A 24,218-nucleotide genomic window follows, 5' to 3' on the forward strand; every position below is an offset into this window, starting at 1 on the left:
GGCGCCAAACCGCTGCACCACCCAGGGATCCCATGGAGTTGTATCTTTTAAATACTAGTCCTTTGCTGAATATGTGGCTTTGTACATATATATATATTTTTAAGTCCTTAGCTTGTCTTTGCATCCTCTTACTAGAGTCTTTTATAGAGCAAAATTAAATTTTAATAAGGTCTCAACTGGTCTAGAGTTTTTATCATGAACGGTTGTTGGATTTTGTCAAATGCATTTTCTGTATCAGTTGATACCATGAGTTTTGGTTTAGGTTGTTGATCTAGTGGGTTACAGTGGTTGATTTTCAAAGACTGAACTCTGAATGAGCCTTATATACCTGAAACAGATTCCACTTACTCATGCTGTATGATTCTTTTTATACATTGAATTTTTTCGTTCTGTAAGTTTTCCTCTCCATACTGCGTTAATTATATCCTTATTTTGACTTGCTGTATTTTCATTTTCATTCAGTTCTGCAGATTTTTAAGTTTTCCTCGAGACTTTCTCTTTGACCCATGGATTATTTAGAAGTGCGTCACTTAATTTCCAAATGTTTAAAGATTTCCCTACTGTTAACTGATTTCTAATTTAATTCTGTTGTGATCAGAAAACATACTCTATGATTTCACTTTTTTTTTTTTTTTTTTTTTTATGATTTCACTTTTAAAAAATGTGTCGAGGTATCCCTGGGTGGCGCAGCAGTTTGGCACCTGCCTTTGGCCCAGGGCGTGATCCTGGAGACCCGGGATCGAATCCCACGTTGGGCTCCTGGTGCATGGAGCCTGCTTCTCCCTCTACCTGTGTCTCTGCCTCTCTCTCTCTCTCTCTGTGTGACTATCATAAATAAATAAAAAATTTAAAAAAATGTTAAGATAGCATCATGAATCATTAAAAAAAAAATGTCGAGATTGGTCTTAGGGCCCATAATTTGGTTTCAGTAAATCTTCCATGGGCCCCTGAGAAAAAAAAAAGGTGTGTTCTGTTACTATTGGATGGAGTGTTCTTTATATGTGAATTAGATCCTGTTGATTGATAATGTATCCTTGCTGTATTATCCATTTAGTAGTTCTTTTAGTTGCTGAAGTGGAGGATGTTGAAGTCCCCATCATAAGCGTGAATGTGTCTCTTCTTTTAGGTTGAACAGTCTTGCTTAATCTATTTTGAGGGTCTGTTGCTTGTTGCATACATGTTTAGAATTGCTTTGTCTTCCTGGTGGTTTGGTTCTTCCATCATTTTGTAATGTCTCTTTTTATCCTTGGTAATTTTATTCTCTCCAAAGTCTGCTTTATGTGATATTAATATAGTCACTTTGGCTTTTTTTTTTTGGACTAATGTTTACATAGTATACCCTTTTTTTTTTTTTAATCTTGCCTGTGTCCTTGAATTTGAAGTGAGTTTCTTGCAACCAGCATATGGTTTTTATCCACTCTGTCGTTCTCTGTCTTTTAGTTAGTATAGATTTATTTATTTTAGAAAATGCGCACGTGCAAGGGGGAGAGGCAGAGGGAGAGGGAGAATGAGAGAAGCAGACTCCCTGGTAAGCACAGAACCCCATGTGGGGCCTGATCCAATGATCCTGAGATCTTGACCTGAGACGAAATCAAGAGTTGGATGCTTAACTCATTGAGCTACCCAGGTGCCCTCTTAGTTTATTGAGACCAGAAACATTTAAGATAAATCCTGCTATGTTAGGTCTAAAGCCTAACATTTTATTATTTTCTATTTCCTCTGTTTCTAAATGTTCTGTTTCTCTTTCTTTGCCTTCCTACGAGTTACTTGAACATTTTTTAGGATTTCATCTTGATTTATTTATAATGAGTTTTGGTGTAGCGCTTTGTATAGTTTCTTAGTGGTTGCCTTGGGTATTAATGGTGTATTTGACTTACATGGTATCTGTGTTCTACCACTGAGTGAAGTGTGGAAACTTAGTTCCATTTAAGTCCCTTTACCATCCCCACTTGTAAATATTATTGTTTTGAGTATCAGATGGTCTTAAAACTTTTGTGTCAGTTACCACATAAAACTTAGAAAACTCATGAGAAGGACCATTCCAGGATACTTGTCTGTATTTGGTGCTCTTTCAGTTCTTCCTTCCTGATGCTGCATGATGTCTTTTATCATTCTTTTTTCTTCCTTTCTCTGTCTTTAAGAGAAAGTCTGCTAGTGACAGATTCTTTGTTTTCTATTGTTTCAGACGTCTGATAGCTTTTTAAACAGTTATTTTAACTTGTTTTAACTTTTAGTTTGAAAAGTTTCAAATCTATAAATCTGTATACCTATCACTCAGCTTCAACAGGTACTGCCATTCTTGTTTCTCCCAGTAGGGATTTTCACTTTTGTGTGTGTTTGTTTAGTAAAAGAAGAAAGCTCTTATAGAGCTGGCAGGTGCTAAAGCATGTTATTAATCACCTTTTGAAACCCTCACAAGAACCTTATGGACTAGACCCTAGTGGTATTCCCATTTTACAGATGAGGAAATAGAGGCTTGGCAAAGTTAATAACCTAAGGTCACACTGTGTGTGTGTTTGTTTCATCGGGATGTTTCCTGTATTTCAAAGAAACCTAACTACGTTCTCCTCCAGCTAGAACAGATTGGAAGAGATATGCATTTATTAGAGAAAAAGAGATTTTCTTTCTCTTCCTGGAGGTAAATGTTGTATCACTGTCTCAGTGGCTCTCCCAGATAGCACATTTGTTTGTTGCAGACATGTGCATTGTTCCCGGTGGTTAAAAGGTGCTAGGTTATTTTGATGGTGGCATTTTAAATTTCACCTGGTGTTCTTTTCCTTTTAGCTATCTATTAACGTCTATGACTACAACTGCCATGTGGATTTGATCCGGCTGCTCCGCCTGGAAGGGGAGCTTACCAAAGTGAGGATGGCTCGCCAGAAGATGAGTGAGATCTTTCCTTTGACTGAAGGTAACATATCAGCAGTGAGGCTGCTTTAATAAACAGAGAACTGAAGAGTATATATTCTGTTTTCAGAGCTGAAACTGGGACGTGTTACTTACAGAAATCTGGAACATATAAATAGAATGCAAAGAAGAAAACCCATCATCCATTGTCCATGATTTCTAGTTTTTCATCCTCTAGTTTTTTTTGCAAAACTTAGTTGTGATCATATAATCTTGATTCATATTTTGGATTCTGTTGTTGTTTTTTTTAATCCTATGTCATGATGAAAACTTTTTATGTGATTAAACTTTTCCCGTGTCTATTTTCCATTCCAGTGTTTATATATTTAATCCATTCTCTCAGCACCACATAATTGTATTATAATTAAACTGTTGTTTTCCTTTTTTTTTTTTTAAGATCTTCAGAGAGAGAGAGAGAGAGAGAGAGAGAGAACAAGCAAGGGGAGCAGCAGGCAGAGGGAGAAGGAGAGGCAGGCTGCCCACTGAGCAGGGAGCCTGACATGGGGCTCGATCCCAGGACCCTGGGATCATGACCAGAGATGAAGGCAGATGGTTAGCTAAGTCACACAGGCACCCCTAGTTAAGGTTTTATAAACAATTTTTAATGCAAATGTTTTATACCTTGTTTGTTACACAGTATTTGGGCATTTAGGTTATTTATACTTACTTGCTTATTTGAAACATAATTACACCATGCATCTTGTAGAAGAGTGTTCAGGAATGTTTATTATAATTGATCTTTTAGGGAGGCTTTGGAGAATGCTGGTCCCAGATCCAGCTCTGTCCCCCTCTCTCTGCCCAAAAGCATAACTGCTGAGTATGAAATCAGATTGCCCAGATTCATTCCTGGTTTTATTATTTTACTAGCTGTATGACCTTAAGCAAATTATGTAAACATTGTAAGACTCAGTTTTCCCAGCAGTAAAATGGGCTAACAATATCTTCTGCCTTATAGTACATGGATTGGATGAGATATCCTATGTACAACATGTAACAAATACTCTAGAATATCGTAAATGCTTTGATAAATGCCATTAGTATTCATTATTATGACTATCATCTACAGGAATTTAACAAAGATTGAATGAGAAATATATATGTGTAAGTATTTCACAAAAATAATAAAATGCCCAACAGGTGTAGGGTATTATGATTTTAGTTGTTTGATCTTATTGGAAGCATAAACCTTCTATGTGCTTGGTACAGGTTTTAAGAATTGAATTTCTGTGAACCGTAGCAAGTTGTATATGGTGGGTAAAATGCTTGTGTGCTCGTGACTCAGAGTAAAGTCTCTGCTTTCATCCTGCCCTTCGGGGAAGGAGATGGTGATGCAGGAGGTGCTGTTGTCTTGCAGAGCTCTGGCTGGAGTGGCTGCATGATGAGATCAGCATGGCTCTGGACGGCCTGGACAGAGAGCACGTGTACGAACTCTTTGAGAAAGCTGTGAAGGATTACATTTGTAAGTTCCCCATTCACTTTTTCTAAGTGTCTGTGAATGCATCCATCTCTGCTGCCCTGGGTTGTACTGTGAGGTGTGCCCCCAATTCAGAAAGGAGGGGGTTAGTCTGGCAGTTAAAAAGATTTGAGTTTACTTATTTTTCTGTGGTTTTCATTTGAGAATATTTGGTTTTAAAATACATAGAAGAAACCTTTGTAGTAAAGGAGTGAATAAATTCACACCTAGTATCTTTCTGGCGGGGAGAACTTACATAGTATTTCCAGATGACTAAAGGTTGCCTTTTACATGTTGAATGGGTTTTTAGAAGTTTTGGACAGAAAACTGTTTTTGTTTTTTGTTTGTTTGTTTGTTTTTTTGATATTAAAAAGTTATTAAAACCTTTTTATTTTAAAATAATTACAGATTTACGGGAAAATAGTGCAGAAAGGTTCTATACTTACTTCATCCTGCTTTTCCCAATATCTTGTAACTATTGCACAAAATCAAAACCAGGGAATTAATCTTAGTGTACAATGTGTGTATCTACCTCTGAGATTTTATCAAACATGGAGATTCTAGTAACCACCACTGTAGTTGAGATACATAACCCTCTATCCCCACAGATGTCTGTGTTGTCTGCTTGAGTTGATGTTTTGCTAGCACAGGTGGAGGGTAGACCCCTCTCCCTTTAAGTTTCTTTACCCTTCCCTGTTGGTAGCATGATTCTCTATTCTCTCTCTCTCTCTTTTTTTTTTTTTTTTTTAAGATTTTATTTATTTGTGAGTGACAGAGGAGAGAGAGGCAGAGACATTGAGGGAGAAGCAAGCTACCTGCAAGGATCCTGATGTGGGACTCGATCCTGCATCCTGGGATCACACCCTGGGCCAAAGGCAGATGCTCAGCTGCTGAGCCACCCAGGCGTCCCCGGTTCTTTATTCTCTGTATGTACATTTAGGACACATCAGAGAATGCTGTGGGCAAAATGTTTTTTAAAAATATTTTTTAAAAAGCACTCCTTTTATTTATTTATTTTTTAAAGGTTTTATTTATTTGAGAGGGTGTGCATGCAAGCTGGGGGAGTTGGGAGGGGAAGAGCAGAGGGAGAGGGACAAGTAAACTCCATGCTGAGCACGGAGCCCAATCCTGAGATCATGACCTGAGCTGAAATCAAGAGTCAGATGCCCAACCAACTGAGCCACCCAGGCGCCCCCCCCCCCGCCAATGTTTTCTCCTTTTAAATTAAACATCCTTCTTCCATATCTGGTTCTCCCCACTCCCCACTGGGGGAATTTCACCTTGTGAGAATCCCTGGAACTTGGAAGATAGACTGCCCTGAGGAAGAGAATTTTTCAAATTTACTACCCAAAAGAATTGATCAATTTTTGAGTTTATATAATCCAGATACTGAAAATTACAGGTGTTTTGTGAATGTGAAATTACACCATATGTGCTGTTAGAAGCTATACTGCGTCTCTCCTCTGATCTGCCCGTGTGGCTGCTTAGAACCTCTTGAGCGTTCTGAAGGTGATGTTCCCATGTGTTGGGATGATCCAGTCACCTCTTTGTGAAGGTCTCAGAGTCATTAACAGCACCAGTTCTTTTTCTCCAAGGATCTTTTGTTCTTCCACAGACTGTAATGCTTTTCGGTCCTTTTGGTCCTTGATGGTTTGCGGTCACCCTGCCTTCGGACCTCACTTTCAGTGTTGATGTCAGGATGCCTGCCTTTCCCCCAACGGATTCAGGGCTGCCGGTGGTCAGGAAGTCTGATGACTGTACCATTTAGATTAGATCTTTCTCTTTTTTTGTTTTTTTGCTTTTTAAAGATTTTATTTATTCACGAAAGAGAGAGACAGAGAACATAGGCAGAGGGAGAAGCAGGCTCCACGCAAGGAGCCCGATGCGGGACTCTCTCCCGGGACCCCAGGATCACACCCTGGGCCAAAGGCAGACGCTCAACTGCTGAGCCACCCAGATGCCCCATCTTGAAGCAGTTTTGATTTGGGGCCCTTGGGGTTCTTGTGTTAATTTCAGGAGCCGTGGATCATGGAAATTGTGTCACTTGTTCTTTGAATGTTCGGAAGCCACTTTGGCCTGTTTCTTAGGTTTTTTTTTTTTTTTTTTTTTTAATATTTTATTTATTTATTCATGATAGACATAGAGAGAGTGGGGGGTGCAGAGACACAGACAGAGGGAGAAGCAGGCTCCATGCCGGGAGCCTGACGTGGGACTCGATCCTGGGACTCCAGGAGCACGCCCTGGGCTGAAGGCAGCGCTAAACCACTGAGCCACCCAGGGATCCCCTGTTTCTTAGGTTTTAATTATGTTTAGCACATTGAAGATGCTCAATATAGACTGTTTTTCCTGAGCAGGTACTCAGTGATTTCATCAGTGATTTCAAACTGCGCAGGAGGTATTCATTGTACCATTAATAATTATATGCCTGTGGTCTTTTGGCTCTTCAACAGTCTTGAAAACTGGGTTCCTTAGACTCTGGAGGCAGCCTCATGCAGAAGCTTCATGCCTGCTTTGGAGCTTGTGGTCTAGTGTTGTGTTCTTTATTTGCCTTATAGTTGTCATGGACTCTGCATCCTTGGGTTTTCTGAATTTAAAATACCGTTCATAATATTTACCCCTTTCTAGATTATTTAGATATTGGGAGGAGCTGTGAGGTAACCCATTGAAAATTGCCTTCTTTCCCAGGAGGAGCTGTTTCATAGATGATATGTAAATGTTACTTATCATTTCCAAGGGCTTCAGCTCCAAGAGTTATCTATCTAGTTCTTTTCCTTTTTAAGATTTTTAAGTAATCTTCACACCCAACATGGGGCTCGAACTCACAACCCTGAGATCAAGTTGCATGCTCTACTAATTGAACCAGCAGTCGCCCCTCACTTTCTTTTTTGTTTGCAACCCATATGGCAACTCTGTACTGGTGAGCTAAAACGAAATAGCTAACAAACGCTGTCTAAGTTCTCTGAAATAAACCTGTTTCAATGAAAAAGCAAGCCTTGGGGAAACATATAGTGATTCTCAAATTGGCTTCTTTATCCTTTATGTATTTTTATTTTACAAGGTTAGTGGATAGGCCTATGAGATTATTTTCAGATCTCTGAAAAGTGACTTAATAGGCAAAAAGTGTACAGTGGGAACCACTGCATTCCTAAAGAGTTTAATTCATTAGTCTGCTCTTAAAGCCGCAGGGATGAGTATATTAAGTTTAAGAAGAAAGTGACAAAAAACAAGGCAATTGGGTCTTTTCTGTTGTTGCTGTTTAAACATTACAAATAAGAGACCTAACATAAAGACTTCTGGTTACAGGATTGGTGGTTTTAAATTTTTTTTTTTAATTTTTTTTTTTTTTTAATTTATGATAGTCACACAGAGAGAGAGAGGCAGAGACATAGGCAGAGGGAGAAGCAGGCCCGACGTGGGATTCGATCCCGGGTCTCCAGGATCGCGCCCTGGGCCAAAGGCAGGCGCTAAACCGCTGCGCCACCCAGGGATCCCAGGATTGGTGGTTTTAATTTGTTCTTTGACTTTGACCAGAGAGTTAAAAAATTTCAAAAGTTAAAGAATTCTAGGCTTTGAAATTTTTCTGAAAATTGTCTCAGATTTGTAACTGTTTTCATCAAGTTTTTTCATTGAATTTTCATTGAATTCCTTCCATTTTAACAAATAGGCTTTATAATCATGAGTGTATTACATACTACCTGCTGACATGTTCTGTTTATGCAGTAAAATCTCAATTATTGTAACCTAGTAGGAACAGTGTTTAAGATCTACTTTCTTTTCTAGCTGCAGTATTAGTAATATACATAAATTGGGATGCTTGTTGATATGCTCTTGCCTTTCTGCCTGAATGAGTACTCTTTTGATGGACATTTTCATTTCTGATGCATCAGAACAAAAGTTTTGATACTTGGATATTTATTTCATATCCTGAATTAATAGAGCACTTCTCCTCCTTAGGTCCTAACATTTGGCTAGAATATGGCCAATACTCAGTCGGTGGAATTGGTCAGAAGGGTGGCCTTGAGAAAGTCCGCTCTGTGTTTGAAAGGGCACTCTCATCAGTTGGCTTACATATGACCAAAGGACTTGCCATCTGGGAGGCTTACCGGGAGTTTGAAAGTGCGATTGTGGAAGCTGCTCGGGTGAGTGCCCCTGTCTCTAACCACTGTTTGCTTTTGAATAGTGGGGGCTATCTTTGTACATAGCTTTGGAAGAACACAGATAACCAAATGGTCTTTGCAAATCCCTTGGTGTGGGTGGGCAGAAAGGTAAAATTGGTAGTCTTTATGGAACAGCAAGGATGATTTCTTTGACTGAAAAGCAGAGGACTCTATATTTTTTCTGATATTTAAAAATACTGTTTCAGTTACTGGTTCCAGGTGAATATACAAGAAAAACCATGTCACTCCAAAAATATATATCTGTATACTTATCAATCATATATAATAGTAACTGCAAGAGATTTGATCCCATCATAATTGGGTTTTTTAAACTCTGATTTAAGGATTTTACAGTTCTCCGTGTCCCCTTCCCCTGTGTTGGTGTGCATGCATGCAGTTACCCTTGGTACCTTGTGGAGCCCCCTAGTAGTTAGACCATTATTAAAGTAGCCCAGTCCCTTGTTGATTACATTCCTATTGAAAAGTCTGCAGTGATACCTTCAGCTTATCCTGCCTGAGGCATCAGGGCTAACTCCTTTGGCTGACATATGTGGCCCTCTAGCATCAGACATGACCCTGCCTTCCTCCCACACCCTCCTCGACAGTCGTACCTTTGCTCTCTACTGTACTTACACTGATCCTTTGACTGGGAGTCCATTTCCTTCTTGAACTACTTCAGGAGAGCCTGCAGATGTATCCCAAATGCCAGCTCCTCCAGGAGTCTTTCCTGATTTCCTCCCTTCATAACAAAACTCAGCCTTAAAAACCAGCTGAAAGCAAGTCCCAGTACTTTGCTACTTGTGATACTTGCCTTGTGATGTTTACATTCTGCTTCATTGTACTCATATACGTAATGTGCATATGTAGTCAATATATACAATTTTTGTATTTTTACTTTTCACCCCATCATAAATGGGGTAGCAGAGACAACCGTTTTTATGCCACTTGCAGCATTTGACACAATACCTCATATAGCAGGTGTCACTTTTTTTTTTAGTTTGAACTAAAAAATTTGTTGAAATATTTTTTGAAGTAGGGAGGACCACAAAGTTTGTCATTTACTATAAATTTGCTTCTTTAGCCCATAGCTGGCTTCCTTTCCCCTTTTGACCGGGAACAAACCTTTGATTCACAGCTGGAGAAAGTCCACAATCTCTTCCGGCGACAGCTGGCGATCCCACTCTATGGTAAGAGAAACTGACCTGTCAACATCTGGCCCTCCATGGTTTTTATTTTATTTTATTATTTTTTTTTCCTCCATGGTTTTTAAAATGCTTTGGGGTATGTCCTATTACTACTAGGTTTTCCCAGCATCTTGTGAGGCAGATGTTGCTGGTGTTCTAACTCTCACTGGACAGTGTCACCGTGTACGAGGTCCTTGGTAAAAACATAACCTTGAATTGTTAATGCTGAAGAGGATTGAGGGTCAGCCAACAGAACTAGAAGCCAGACTTCCTGACTCATTTCCTCCATTAAGACACTGTTGGAGAGGTAGAGTCACTATAAGGAAGAGGGAAACTGACCCCCTGTATTTTCTGGGGAAACTTTATTGAGTAAGAGTTCCATTGTGAGCATTTTCTTCTTAGCAATAACCTCTTTGTATCAGAATGGAGATTTTCAATGGGCTTGTATCATTCTTCTGTGGGGGTGATTTGGTTCAGGAGCTCTGTTGATTGGAAGTGTTTACATCTGAATTTCTTGGGGGTTTGGGAAGGATTTTCCTGTTTGGGTGAATGTATTTTGGTAAGCCAAGCCTTTGAAGCTCTGGAGCTTAGGCATGAGCAGTGCCTGGGGGATTTTTCTGGTTATGGGAAGAATTTGGTGCTGTCATCTTGTTTGTTCCCTAGGCATACTTACACATTGTAACACCCTTGGCACCTCTGGACAACTACTTGAACCCAGATGTAATTTCTCTTTTTACTTTGTGGTTTATTTGGATTTTTTTTAAGATTATATTTATTTATTCATGAGAGATACAGAGAGAGAGAGAGAGGCAGAGACACAGGCAGAGGGAGAAGCAGGTTACATGCAGGGAGCCTGATGCAGGACTTGATCCTGGGATTCCAGGATCATGTCCTGGGCTGAAAGCAGGCGCTAAACCACTGAGCCACCCAGGGATCCCCGTTTATTTGGATTTGATTTAACAAATTATAAAGTGACTTTCCAGTTGAATCCTTGGGTGACATTCAGAAAAGGCTAGAACTGAGCAGCCTGTAGGTTTCATCTCATATACCAGTGTGCCACGCCATAGTACAGTGAGTAGAGCATGAACTTAAGCCAGACTGCCTGGTTGAAGGCCTTGCTCTACTGTGAACTGCAGACAATTGATGTAACCTTCTACTTGGTGTTTCTTCAAGTGCAACATGGGGATCACAATAGAACCTACTCCATAGAGTTGGAAAAATAGAATGAGTTAGTGGATAGACAGTGTTAGAACATAGGAAGCACTAGGTAAGTGTTGCTATTATTTAATTAGCTGATTAATTAGTTGGTAGGGCTTCCTGGGGAATTGCTTTGAGACAGAATATAAGGTCAAGTCTGGGCCCAGTAGAAGATTTGATCATAAGAGTTGCTGTGGCCACTGATTTGGGAGGGACTGCAACATTTGAGTCTCGTGGTTACATCTCTGGGTTGATAAAACCCAATGGCAAGACCTACGGGCCGAATCCATCTTTCAATAGATATGGAGGCCACATTTGCAGAGTATGAAGAATGGTCAGAAGACCCAATCCCAGAGTCGGTAATTCAGAACTACAACAAAGCACTACAGCAGTTGGAGAGATACAAACCATATGAAGAAGCACTGGTAAGTGTTGGCCTCCTTTATGGTAAACTTCTCCCTGCAAATTTTTCCCTAATCAATAGTTGCAAGTAAAACCGTATCTTTAAAATTTGTTTTGTTGTCAAATCTGTAGAGTGTATAAATGTGTACGTACAGTTTACATACTAATAATAAAGTGAACGTCCATGTACCCACCACCCAGGTTAAGAAATAGAACATTGCCAGTACCTTAGAAGTCTCCTATGTGCCCCTCTCCGATTGCCTCCTCTTCCCTCTCCCGAGAGGTAATCACTTTCCTGACTTTTGTGATACTCATTCCCTTGCTTTTCTTTATAGTTTTACAATCTATAAACGTATCCTTGATTAATATTATTGTTTAATTTTGCCTGTCTTTGAGCTTTGGTATAACGGAATCGTGCTGTGTATTTCACTGAACTTGTTTTTGGGTTGTACTCATTTGATAAGCATAGTCTGCTTTGACAGCAGTGAGGTGGTAGGCGTGTGCCACAGTGTACTTACCCAGGTTCCTAGCTGGGTCACTTTCTGGTTTGTTGCTTGGAGACACACAGAGAGGCAGAGACACAGGTTTCTGGCTGTTCTTGCAAGTGTCTCTTGGTGTACGTACAAAAAGGGTTTCTCCAGACTGTGTTCTTAGGAATGGAATTGCCAGATCAGAAGCTTGTGCTGAACTGTTTCTCCAAGTTATCGGTTGACACTCCTGCCCTGCAGTTCTCACTGACCTGAGGGTTCTGCTTGTTCTCACCAGCCTTGGATATTGATGTAAATTATAGCCACTCTCATGGATCTGAAGTTGCTGTTTTAATCTGCATTTCTCTGACCACTAATGAAGTGGAGCATTTTTGCACATCTGTTGGCCATTGAGATTTCTGTTTCTGGGAGATGCCTCTTGAAGTCTTTGACTCATTTTTCTTTCATTTGTATTTTTTTCTAATTAATTTGTAGGAATCCTGGATCTGTAATGCTTACTTTTTGGTAGTATGTATTGCAAAAGCTTCCTCCAAGTGTGTGGTTTGTCATTTCAGTCTCTTTAATGGCATCTTTTGATGACCAGTTCTCAATCTTCCTCTAATTGGATTTGTCATTCTTCCTCTTAGGGTTTGTGCTTTTGTTATGCTTAAGAAATCTCTCCATGTTCCAAACTCGTGAATATTCTTAGCTCTGTTTTCTTCTGAAAGTTTATAGGCGTATATTTCACGTTTAGATCTTCATATGGAATTGATTTTTGTGTATGGCCTGAGGTGGGGTCCAGTTTCATTTTTCCATATGAAAACCAGTTGTTCCAGCACTGATTCTGATAATTCCATCCTTTCCTCATTGATGTGCTGGCCCACATCTGTCATAGATTAGCTGTCCATTTGGGTGTGGATCTATTTCTGGGCTTTCTGTTCTGCCCCAGTGGCTTATATTACACTGTCCTAATAATGATAGTTTCATAAGTTTTGCTCTTAGGTAACATGAATCCCATCCACGTTGTTCCTCTTCAAGAATGTCTTGTCTTTGTTTAGCTTTTAATATTTCTATTAAATTTAGAATCAGCTTTTCAGATTTTATTTAAAAACCTGTTGAATTTTTAATTGGAATTGCATTGATTGATTTGGGGAAGAATATACATCTTTTATTTATTTATTTATTAAGGATTTTATTTATTTATTCATGAGAGACACACAGAGAGGCAGAGGCACAGGCAGAAGGAGAAGCAGGCTCCATGCAGGGAGCCTGATATGGGACTCGATCCTGGGACTCCAGGATCATGCCCTGGGCTGAAGGGAGGCGCTCAACCACTGAGGCACCCAGGTGTCCCTGAATATACATCTTTTAAATGTTGAGTCTTCCAACCTATGAACATGGTATAGGCCGTTGCTATTTAGGCCCTATCTTTCTGTAAAGTTTTATAAATTCGTAATTTCTTCTGGTTCCTTGAATACATTTTTTAAAGATCTATTTCTAAGTTTTTTTTTTTCCCTCAGTAGTCAGCTATTTTTTTAAGTCTATATTTAATTTTATTATTATTTTTTATTATAAATTTATTTTTTATTAGTGTTCAATTTGCCAACATATAGAATAACACCCAGTGCTCATCCCGTCAAGTGCCCACCTCAGTGCCCGTCACCCAGTCACCCCACCCCCCGTCTACCTCCCCTTCCACCACCCCTAGTTTGTTTCCCCAGACTTAGGAGTCTTTCATGTTCTGTCTCCCTTTTAAGTTATTTTTGATTCCTATTGAAAATGCTGACTTTTTAAAAGATTTGTTTTTCTTGTTGTCCTTGGTATATAAATTGTAATTTGTTTTTTATACTAATTTTTTGTCTATTGAACTTTCTGAATTCTTATAAAGATTTATAGATTTTTTTGGATTTTCTGTGTTGACCATAATATTTGGTTTTTGACTACAACATTTTAAGTGGTGTTTTTCTCCCTGTCTTGGTCTTAGAAAATACTTTCAACTTCATGCCTCAGACTTATTCTCGTGTTTTCTTGTATTTCTTACCTTTCTGCTTGACCTGAAAGGCATCATCATTAAGTTAATCTGGCATCATACAGCCTGCTTACATTCACAATGCGCATTTCCCACTACCTTTTGCTCTTCTTTCCTTGCATCCTGGCGTAGTTGTCTGGAATCATTTTTATTTTGCTTCAGGTACACCCAGTAGAGTCTCCTGCACTGGATATTTGCTGGTAACAGATTTTTTCGGTTTTAATTTGAAAAGGTCTTCAATTTGCTCTTTAAAAGTTCATTTCTCAGGATGTAGAATTCTAGACTGAGAGTTATGTCTCCTGTCTTTCTTTGTGGCTTCTGTTGTTGCTGCTGAGAAGTCAACTTCCTTGATGGCAATCCTTGTTTTCTCTCTGGCCCATTTTAAAATCTTAATGGTTTTTTTTTTTTTTTTTCTTAATGGTTTTGTTTGATGTCCTGTAATATCATTGCAATAGGTCCAGGGTTGGATATCTTTTTATATATCTTTTTTTGTGGTTGGTTGGGCTTCTTGGCTCTGTTTTTAGGTATCTTGTGGTGTAGTAGGAACAGAGACTTTGAGAGCCGGGCTGCGTCAAGTTTGAATGTTAGCTCTGCCAGTTAGTTTCTAGCTCTTTGACTTTGAGCTCATGCTTAGCCTCTGTGTGTATCACTTGCTTCAAATGTAGGATGGGGATAACGACACCTCAGTGTGAAGATCAGATCCTTAGTACATCATTCACCAGCAAAAGCTTAATCTGCACCTAGATTTTGTCCTTAGTATTTCTTGTGTCTTTGCTAGTTTGCTGATGATTTTCAAAGATGTTCTTCATATTGAATCTAGCAGTTTTGGTTGTTTTCAATGGCAGTCTGGGTAACCGGTTTGTCATTATAAGGAGAAACTGAGACTAAAACATCATCTTTCCATGTTCAGAGCACGTGTGCTCTCCTGCTGGCCTGCCTGTGCTCCCTCCCTTTTCCACATGTAGATGATTGGTATGTGGTTGGATTTCTCAAAGCCTCATTAATGAAATCCTCGGCTAGTTCATTTTGTTACGACCGTTAGTAGAATGTGGCTGAAGAGAAAAGCTGAGTAAGGATTTTGCTTGAAAAGAATTTTGATTGTGGGTCTTTGGATCAGTACACATTCAGCCTAGTCTCTTTCATGTTCTGCATGTACCTGCACATTGGCAGGAACTGATATTTGGAACGAGAAGCCTTGGAATGAAGGCTGAAAATCACTCCAGTGTGGTTGTGTTCACTTCATTCAGTGGGCCAAGAAAGTGACTTCTGTTTTGGAGGGGTGGCTAGCCATGGTCACTGGCAAAGGTTTTTTTCTTTCATTCAGTTTCTGTTGGATGCTCCCATCAGAAACCCTCTGTGGCCTAGGGGTAGGTGTAGAAAAGGGTCTCTGGAGCCTTTGTAACCGTTGCTGTGAAGAGGCACTGTGAACTCTTACTCTGCCCATCATGTTGTAGACCCCAGCATGCCAGAGGTTCTGACAGTTGGGATTGGGGATTCTTACTGATGTAGCCAGTTTTGCCAGAATTGAGTATGAAGATATGTTGTGTTTCCCGACAGTGTCAAGTAGCTCATTTCAACCTCATTATACTTTGCCTCAGTTGCAAGCAGAGGCGCCCAGGCTGGCTGAATATCAAGCATACATCGATTTTGAGATGAAAATTGGTGACCCTGCTCGTGTGCAGTTGATCTTCGAGCGTGCCCTGGTTGAGAACTGCCTCGTCCCAGACCTGTGGATCCGCTACAGTCAGTACCTAGTAAGACGACTTGACTGTTCTAACTTACCTCCTTGCTGATTGAGAATCTGTTCAGAGAAAAGTAGCAGGAGTGCCCAGAGTTAGTTGTGTGCCACCCCCTCTGCTTCCCCCTTTCCTCTCATCCTCCTCTCACCTCTGCCAGCTCACAGTTTTTCCAGTGTTTCAAGTCATTTCAAATTGATCGCTAACTGTGAAAAAAACTTGCACAGTCTTGTTACTGAGGACTTTCTGACAGATTAACTTTTTTCTTGTAACTTTTCAGTATATAAAAAACATAAGCATTAGAACACAGATTATAGGGTGAAAAGCTCCTGGACCCGTCTCCTAGCTCCAACAGTTAACTCATGGCACTAGTCTGTTTCGTTTATATCATTAACCCTCTTCCCCCTTTCGTGTGATTTTTGAAGCAGAGCCAGAAATCACATTTCTTTGTAAATATTTCAATATGTGGATATAAAATATTTTTTTTTATGTTTTTTTTTTTTAAGATTTATTTATTTGTTTATGATAGATACAGAGAGAGAGAGAGAGAGAGAGAGAGAAAGAGAAAGAGAGGCAGAGACACAGGCAGAGGGAGAAGCAGGCTCCCTGCAAGGAGCCCGATGCGGGACTCGATCCCGGGTCTCCAGGATCACACCCTGGGCCAAAGGCAGGCGCTAAACCACGGAGCCACTCAGGGATCCCCGATATAAAAGATTTGAATCAGGATCCAAACTAGGTCCATCCATTCGGATTGGTTGATGTCTCTTAAGGCTGTTTTCATCTATACATTCCCCTCATTGCATCTTTTCTTGCCCCATTCCTTCTTACAATTTCTTTCTTGAGGAAACCAGTCCTATGAGAGGCATTTCTAAGGAGATTTCTTTTGTTAGCTGATTGTGCTGGAAATGTCTCATGGATGGTGAAACCTGTAACGATAGCATTTGATCTCCTAACTGTGGACTTCTTTATCGTAGGATCGGCAGCTGAAAGTGAAGGATTTGGTTTTATCTGTACATAATCGTGCTGTTAGAAACTGCCCCTGGACAGTTGCCCTGTGGACTCGTTACCTCTTGGCCATGGAAAGACATGGAGTTGACCATCGAGTGATTTCTGGTGCGAATGTTTTTGTGGGAAGAGTCTTAGGCTTTCTGTTCCGGGCCAGACACATAGTGCTGTGATAGTCATTAAATCAGCCTTCCCTGGCTGGTTTGGGATATTGGGTATTAGTGACAAAAAAGGCCCTAAGTGGGAAATAAACTGGTTATAAGCTTTTATCATGCTAACACTTATTGTGATTTTCCAGGAAGTGGGAGTCTTTTCTCCAAACTTACTTGACCTGGAATTCTTTTAGTGCGGGGCATCTTGTGGAACGTGCCCTTTCTAGAACACAGTTCATGCAAATCCTGTAGGAGCTTTTCTGTTGAACCTTTCTCTCTAGCCCATTTCACTTTATTGCATCTTGTCATTATTATTAAGTCATATAGTATTTGATAGTCAGTGGAGGCTTTTGTAACAATCTTGATAACTCTTGATAACTTCCTTTTGAATTGGTAACAAATCCTGGCTTTTTCTTCAATTCTAGTGACCTTCGAGAAAGCTTTGAGTGCTGGCTTCATTCAGGCCACTGATTATGTGGAGATTTGGCAGGCGTACCTTGATTATCTGAGGAGAAGGGTTGATTTCAAACAAGGTATTTATATTCACATGTCAAATTCAGTTCTTAGTTTTTTCCTAACATGTTTTGGTGAGAGTCCTAGTTGCCCAAATACATTATGATTAGGCAAATGATGTAGACCAGCCATTGACAACTGTTTTCCCCCAGAACTTTTAGCTACATAAATCCTTAACCAGTCTTGCTGTGAATTGTAAAGGAAGAGTTAGGGTCCTTATATTTTATCCTGGCTCCTGCCAGCATTTTCCATACTGTGCTTTCTGTTCTAGTGTCTTTCTCCCCAACTATGTGATGAGGGCAGGGACTGGCAATTCTATTTCTGTGTCCCCAGCATGATGCCAGGTGCATAGCAGGCTCCCAGGAGTTTCACTGTAGGATTAAACAAACAAACAAAAAAGACATGGTATGCGGTTTCCTGAAGCCAATCCTCTCTTGCAACTTCTAACAGACTCCAGTAAAGAGCTGGAAGAGCTGAGGTCTGCATTCACTCGCGCCTTGGAGTATCTCAAACAGGAGGTAGAGGAGCGTAAGTGTGGCTTCACTCACTCCTTGATCCACTTGTCTTTCCTCTTGGTGGATATGCCTTCTCAGAGGCTGTTTGTCTCTAAATTCATTTCTAATTGTGACTAATTCTGTTCTTCCAGGTTTCAATGAGAGTGGAGATCCAAGCTGCATGATCATGCAGAACTGGGCTAGGATCGAGGTAAGTGTGTTTGACACATCTGTCTGTGACATCCACCTTTGAAGGACATTTGTGTAATAATGTGGCTAACATTGAGTCAGAATCCTAGGTGATGGTCTAGGGTCTCTAAGAGTTTGTGTTCTATATCTAGCTTGATGAGCATTCAGCTGTTTCTTAAGAGAAACACCAGTACTTGGGTAAGAACTTATGCAGCAGACATCGGAAATCCAGGTGTTCACTTGTGGACCGCCCCACCCTGGTGCATGGTTTGTGAGAGTATACTGGATGTGTACTATCTGGCAGGCATTATACTGTGTGCTGGGGAAATGAGGTAGACCTGCTCTGTGCTCCTAAGTCTTGAATGTTGTGTGGGAGTCAGAAATTTGACAAATAATTAGGGAATAGATATTATTGTTGGAGCAAGGACCCCAAGTGACTAAGGTATGGAACCTGCTCTTGATCAGCTCACAGAACTGTGAAATTCTAATCATGTTTTATTTTCTGAGGGGGAGTCAGGTCAAAAAAACAAATATCTATCAGGTTCAGAGAGGTTCACTTGTCCAAGTCACTTAAATGGCAGAGCTAGGACCTACCTACTCCTAGATCAGTCTTTCTCTGCATTGCCTCTTGGATTAAACTTTTGTAGTAAGCTTGATAAAAATAAAAACCTGTGGGCTCCTGCTCTTAGCTCTCATATAGTATAGGCCAACAGCTTGAGACTTGTCACCTCTAAAAGCCGGAAGTGGTTGAGCCGGGCCTGTTGCTGTGCAGCGCGGCTGGGGAATATCCAGGGAGTTACAGAACACTGATCATCAGTGGGGGGTTTTAAGGCATTTCTGTTCAAAGTATGTTTTGTAATAGGTGCCAACGTTGCAAGTTTTGAGTCTTTCCTAGTGGAGCCTATTTATGCATTTTAGGCTCGACTGTGCAATAATATGCAGAAAGCTCGGGAACTCTGGGACAGCATCATGACCAAAGGAAACGCCAAGTATGCCAACATGTGGCTCGAGTATTACAACCTGGAGAGGTAACCAACTTGGGGGCGGGGTTGGTGGTGCTTATCAGGGGTCAGCTGTTGTGGGTCCTGGCTGCCTCCTGCCAGCCTGGGCTTGCTCCTCCCTACAGGCCTTGGGCCTTTATCCGCCTGTCCTTCATTAGTGGCTATGTGTGTACTGGGCGAGGTTAGGAAACTAAACCTAATATTTTGTGTCCAGGCTTGTTGTACAGCCAAACATTTCTTTTAGTTTGTTATTTTGGTTTGTTTTGATTTTTGGACCTGAATATTTTATTTGAATTTTTGGAGAACTATTTTTTTATATTGGTTTTGTATGTAAAAGTAGAAGATATTAAAAAACAGAGAAAAACCCCAAATTATCTGCATCTATAAATCCAGAGATGTAACCCCTGTTAGCTAATGGTTTTTGAGATTTTTCTATGCTTAATTTTTTTTAAAAGAAAATGCAATGACAGAGTACATGTTACAAATTTTAAAAGTTATTTTAAATAAATGAGACATGACCAACTGTTGTTAACATGGGGAAGATGTAAAGAATAAGACCATCTTTTCTACTTATTGTATCTTGAACATTGCATGTCAGTAAATGTATTTCTGTATACTTTTTTGGGGAATATTTTGTTTTACCCCCCATTTAAAAAAAAAAAAAAACATGCTCAAATTAAAATAGAGCATTTGCCAAACTATGTGGTAGAGAGTGAAAGTTCCTTAGCATCTCACCCCCAGAGATGACACTATTAAAGCTTCTTGAATGTTGTTCTAGGTCAGCAGTTCTCAAGCTTTTTGTTCTCAAGACCTGTTATACTCTTAAAAGTTTGAGAACTGTAGAGAGCTTTTGTGTATGTGAGTTGTATGTATGTAATATTACCATATTAGAAAACTGAGAAATTAAAAATTGTCACAATAGTAAATTCATTACATTTAACATAAAGAATATATTTTGTGTGTTTTTCAAATTCCAAAATAATTTAGTGAGAAAAGTGGCACAGTTTTGTAGTTTGGCAAGTATCTTTAGTCTGGCTTGGAAGACAGTTGGATTCTGATGTCTATTTATGCATTCACTGTGTTGTGAATTCTCATTGAAGAATATGAAGAAAATTTGGCTTCCTGCAGATAGGATATTAAAGAAAAGGGTATTTTAACCTTTTCAGATAATTGTGGATATTTTTTCACACTAGGGCAAAATTCAGCAAGTGGTAGTTTTTTAAATAGTTTCAGTGTGGAATCTGAAACCATACCGAGTTTTTCAGACTTTGTTATATTAATATTCACTGGCCTGAAAAAAAGTATTTTTTTAAAAATTTCATTTACTTATTCATGAGAGACAGACAGAGGCAGAGACACAGGCAGAGGGAGAAGCAGGCTCCATGCAGGGAGCCCGACATGGGACTCGATCCCGGGTCTCCAGGATCATGTCCTGGGCTGAAGGTGGCGCTAAACCACTGAGCCACTGGGGCTGCCCCTGTTTTGTATTTTGAATAAACCTTTTATCCATATGTGCTTCTGTGACATGCATTGTTCATTTGGAAAATACTCATTCACAAAGTCATGCAGCTCTTCCAGTATTGACACATTTCATTATACAGCATTTAAAAAATCCTGTTTGTTCATATCCTCAGTGATCTTAGTAGAAGTCTTTTTTTAAAAAAGATTTATTTATTTGAGAGAGAGCGAGTGCACATGCAAGTGGGGAGGGGCAAAGAGAGAAGGGGAGAGAGAGAGAGAATCCCAAGAGCACAGAGCCTGACACAGGGCTTGATCACAGGAGCTGAAACCAAGAGTTGGGCACTCAACTGAACCACCCAGATTCCCCAGTAGAAAAGTCTTTTAAGTAGGAAGCTGTCAAACTCAAAGTGGCAGATACAGGGACACCTGGGTGGCTCAGGAGTTGGGTGTCTGCCTTCGGCTCAGGGCATGTTCCCAGTTGGGGGATTGAGTCCCACATCCCTGGGGGGAGCCTGCTTCTCCCTCTGCCTATATCTTTGCCTCTCTGTGTCTCTTATGAATAAATAAATAAAATATTTTTTTTAAAAAGTGGCGGATACAGATTTTCCAAAATTCCGATTTTCACTTAAAAGCTGCAGTTTGATCATGGCAACAAATAAACAGCCAGTGGTTTTCCTTGAAGTGATGGACTCACTTCATTAATTTTCACAAATGTCTGCCAGGTATTCAGGTCTATCTAACCACAGTTTTTGTCACTCAACTGTTTCCTCAAGTAAAAAAGGTGTTCTGTGAAAAAAACTGTTCAACTTGCACCTCAAACAAAAAGATAACACTTTTCTTTGTGACAACCATTTTATGTTGGTATGCAGAAAAAGTGCTTTATGTGTATATCTTCTTTTGTCACACACAGTATATAAAATAACGTATGCAGCCTAGATTTGTGCTAAGGATTAGGGTTAGTCATAGCTTTTGCACGTCCCCTGAAAGGGTCTTTGAGACCCTCAGAACTACATGGATCATACTTTGAGAACTACTGCTCTTAACTTTTTTTTTTTTTAACTATTGTTATATGTATTTATAATATTTATACATATTTTTAAGTTTTTAAAAATAGGAATGGGAGCATAGTGTTTCATAATTGTTGTTAATAAGAGATTATTATAATTACTGTGATTAATGGTGTATCTTCCCATGTGAGTATCAGAATGTGTAACTCGGGGGTTTAAATCTGACCATTCTCTGGATTAGCGCTTCTCTCCTTGGGTAGGGTGGCATCCTAGAATTTCTGTAAGGACTTTATCAAGTTACATAGCATTCTTAGATCTCCCACCTGTGTCGCATATGCCAGTGCTATCAAGGCAGGACACCTGGTAGCAGACTATTGTCCTAGGTGCATTTTCCAGTAGCATCTCCTTGGCTAAAAGAAAGAGTGATTTAGGAGAAAACCTTAGGCGAAAACCTTAGTTTTGAGTAGAGGAAAAAGGAGAAAACATTATAAGTAGCAGTAATACAAATAGCTGTGGATATTCCTGGAAGCTAGAGCCATTGCAGAGCTTTTGATCTTGTGACGCTACCTGTGAGAAGATGGCCCCTCCTTTTGTGTGCCTTCTGCTTTGTGTCCTTGTGGCAGCAATGCTTTGTTTTCTGTCCTAGGGCACACGGTGACACCCAGCACTGTAGGAAGGCCCTGCACCGGGCCGTCCAGTGCACCAGTGATTACCCAGAGCATGTCTGTGAAGTGTTGCTCACCATGGAGAGGACAGAAGGTGGGGACCCTCAGCTCTCTGATTCTGGTTTGGAGTCTGTCTCATCCACCGTTTGGTCTCAGGACAGACTGTGTATGAGTATAGCTGCTCAGGTGGTGCTCTGTGATTAGACTGCCTGGTGAGCCCACATTCCCCTTGCCTGTCTCTGCAGAGTTTTGGAATAAAGGAAGGCTGAGACATGGCTCTGGCACAGGGTTCTCTTCATTTTTTGTGGTGGGTGTGGTTCTGTCTACTTGTTAGGTACTAGGAGTACTCCTCCCTTGTCCTCAGTCATGACAGAAACATCTCCAGACTCGTTCCCTGGGGATCCAGAGCACTCTAGTTGAGAATCTGTGCTGTAGCACAGTGTCATGCACACCAGAGGCACACTTAGGGTCAAAGGGCTAATAACTACGGGCTTTGGGCGTATGCACATCCCTCATTAAATTTTAGAGCCTTGGCATTAAGTTCTCAATAGGGAAAAAAAGTTGTCAATAGGAAAATAGTGAATTTTTCCATGGGCATTGATTTGGATTTTGGGTGTGAACCCCTCAGAACTGGGAGTAAAACACTCAAGCAACAACAGATAAAAAAACACCCCAAAATTTATCGTTTGAGCAGCTCTTAAAATCCTTCAGTATTCATGTAAATGTCATACACCTTTTACATTAAGAAGGTCTTCGTTTTAGTTTGCTAATGAGAATCTGTAATAGATCATATTCTGGTTTTCAAGTCTTTTCTAAAAGAGAAGGGTTTTATGTTTTTTGTTTTATTTTTTTAAAGACTTAATTTTTTACTTTCAAGAGTTTGTGCATTCAGTGTACTCTCTAGCAGGGGGGAGGGGCAGAGCTCGATCCCAGGACCCTGAGGTCATGACCTGAGCCGAAATTAAGAGTTGTTGCTCAACCGACTGAACCACCCAGGTGCCCCAAGAGAAGGGATGTTTTAAACACACTTGGAAGAACAACTGGTCAAATTCTGAAAAGTTCAGGCCTACTATAAGGAAATCTGAAAATAGGGAACTGACTCTCATGTGGAGATGTGGGGAAATTAAGAACATTTTATATTATCCTATCCTTTAAAATTCTAAATAGTGACAGTTTGTTTCTATCTAGGTACCCTAGAAGACTGGGATATAGCTGTTCAGAAAACCGAAACTCGATTAGCTCGTGTTAATGAGCAGAGAATTAAGGTAAGGATGTTATTTAAAGCCTTTAGAAGTTTTCCTGGCTATTTTGACTGTGTTTGGTGTGAATATTTCTTGTTAAAACCTTTGAGGTCTTCTGAAGAAGTATCTTTTACTCAGAATATTAACTAGTAAAATATTTGAACCTGTATTTAAGCCTGTCTTGTATAATTTTCTTGAATTGGCTTAGAACTTTAGCCCTGATGATAAAAACTTTATGTAGTAGGGGAGTTTGGGACCTAAAGTTTCCTGGGATACAGATGGAAAAGCTAAGAATGGAGCCTCACTTAGTCCTGTGATTGAAACGTGAACACATCCAAATTCATTAGAGCTCCAATTTTACATTTTGTTTTCTTTCTGTTGGTGAGTAATTACTGGGGATGTTGCAGAACATCCTGTAGATGTGAGATACGGAACCCTAAGAAGCCTGGTAGGGAAAATTGTGAGCACCGAACCCCTTCCCAAGGCATCTCCTCATGACCTTTCTTTTCCTTGGGGTGGCAAATTTTTCTTCCCAGCGTCCCCTTTCCTCTCTGCTCATTATGGGCCTGTAGAGTTCCCACAGTTATTCCATCCTAGTGATGTGTCCATGTTCCCATCTTCCCAGGCTGCAGAGAAGGAAGCAGCCCTTGCCCAGCAAGAAGAAGAAAAGGCTGAACAGCGGAAGAGGGCCCGGGCTGAGAAGAAAGCATTGAAAAAGAAGAAAAAGACCAGAGGTGCAGACAAGCGCAAAGCAGAAGAGGATGATGAGAAGGAGTGGGGTGATGATGAAGAAGGTAGAGCTTTCTGGAATTGTTGTTTGGGAACATCTCTAACTTCCAGAGAAGTTACAGGCACCATACATAGAACTTTTTGTCTTGAACCAGTTGAGAATAAGTTGTCGGCATGGTGCCCCATCACCCTTCCCGTCCCTGCCCGCTGTCCACATGGGCGTCATCTT

At 40.2% G+C, this 24,218-nt stretch overlaps 1 protein-coding gene across 2 annotated transcripts in view; it reads left to right on the forward strand.

Annotated features, from left to right (window-relative positions):
* The window catches only part of SART3 (spliceosome associated factor 3, U4/U6 recycling protein), a 37,940-nt gene that overhangs the window by 7,827 nt on the left and 5,895 nt on the right, over positions 1-24,218 (forward strand). The window contains exons 2-15 of one of the 2 annotated variants that reach the window (XM_077876055.1): positions 2,785-2,911; positions 4,262-4,366; positions 8,315-8,499; positions 9,599-9,704; positions 11,199-11,323; positions 15,395-15,550; positions 16,507-16,645; positions 17,115-17,222; positions 17,653-17,730; positions 17,849-17,907; positions 18,804-18,913; positions 22,001-22,113; positions 23,208-23,284; positions 23,886-24,054. In XM_077876055.1, coding sequence (XP_077732181.1) covers positions 2,785-2,911; positions 4,262-4,366; positions 8,315-8,499; positions 9,599-9,704; positions 11,199-11,323; positions 15,395-15,550; positions 16,507-16,645; positions 17,115-17,222; positions 17,653-17,730; positions 17,849-17,907; positions 18,804-18,913; positions 22,001-22,113; positions 23,208-23,284; positions 23,886-24,054 — 1,657 coding nt within the window. The remainder of the gene's footprint in view (positions 1-2,784; positions 2,912-4,261; positions 4,367-8,314; positions 8,500-9,598; positions 9,705-11,198; positions 11,324-15,394; positions 15,551-16,506; positions 16,646-17,114; positions 17,223-17,652; positions 17,731-17,848; positions 17,908-18,803; positions 18,914-22,000; positions 22,114-23,207; positions 23,285-23,885; positions 24,055-24,218) is intronic. The other variant, XM_077876056.1, reaches the window with a different exon arrangement.

Source organism: Canis aureus, chromosome 27 (genome assembly GCF_053574225.1).
Source record: "Canis aureus isolate CA01 chromosome 27, VMU_Caureus_v.1.0, whole genome shotgun sequence".
NCBI classification, from domain to species: Eukaryota; Metazoa; Chordata; class Mammalia; order Carnivora; family Canidae; genus Canis; species Canis aureus.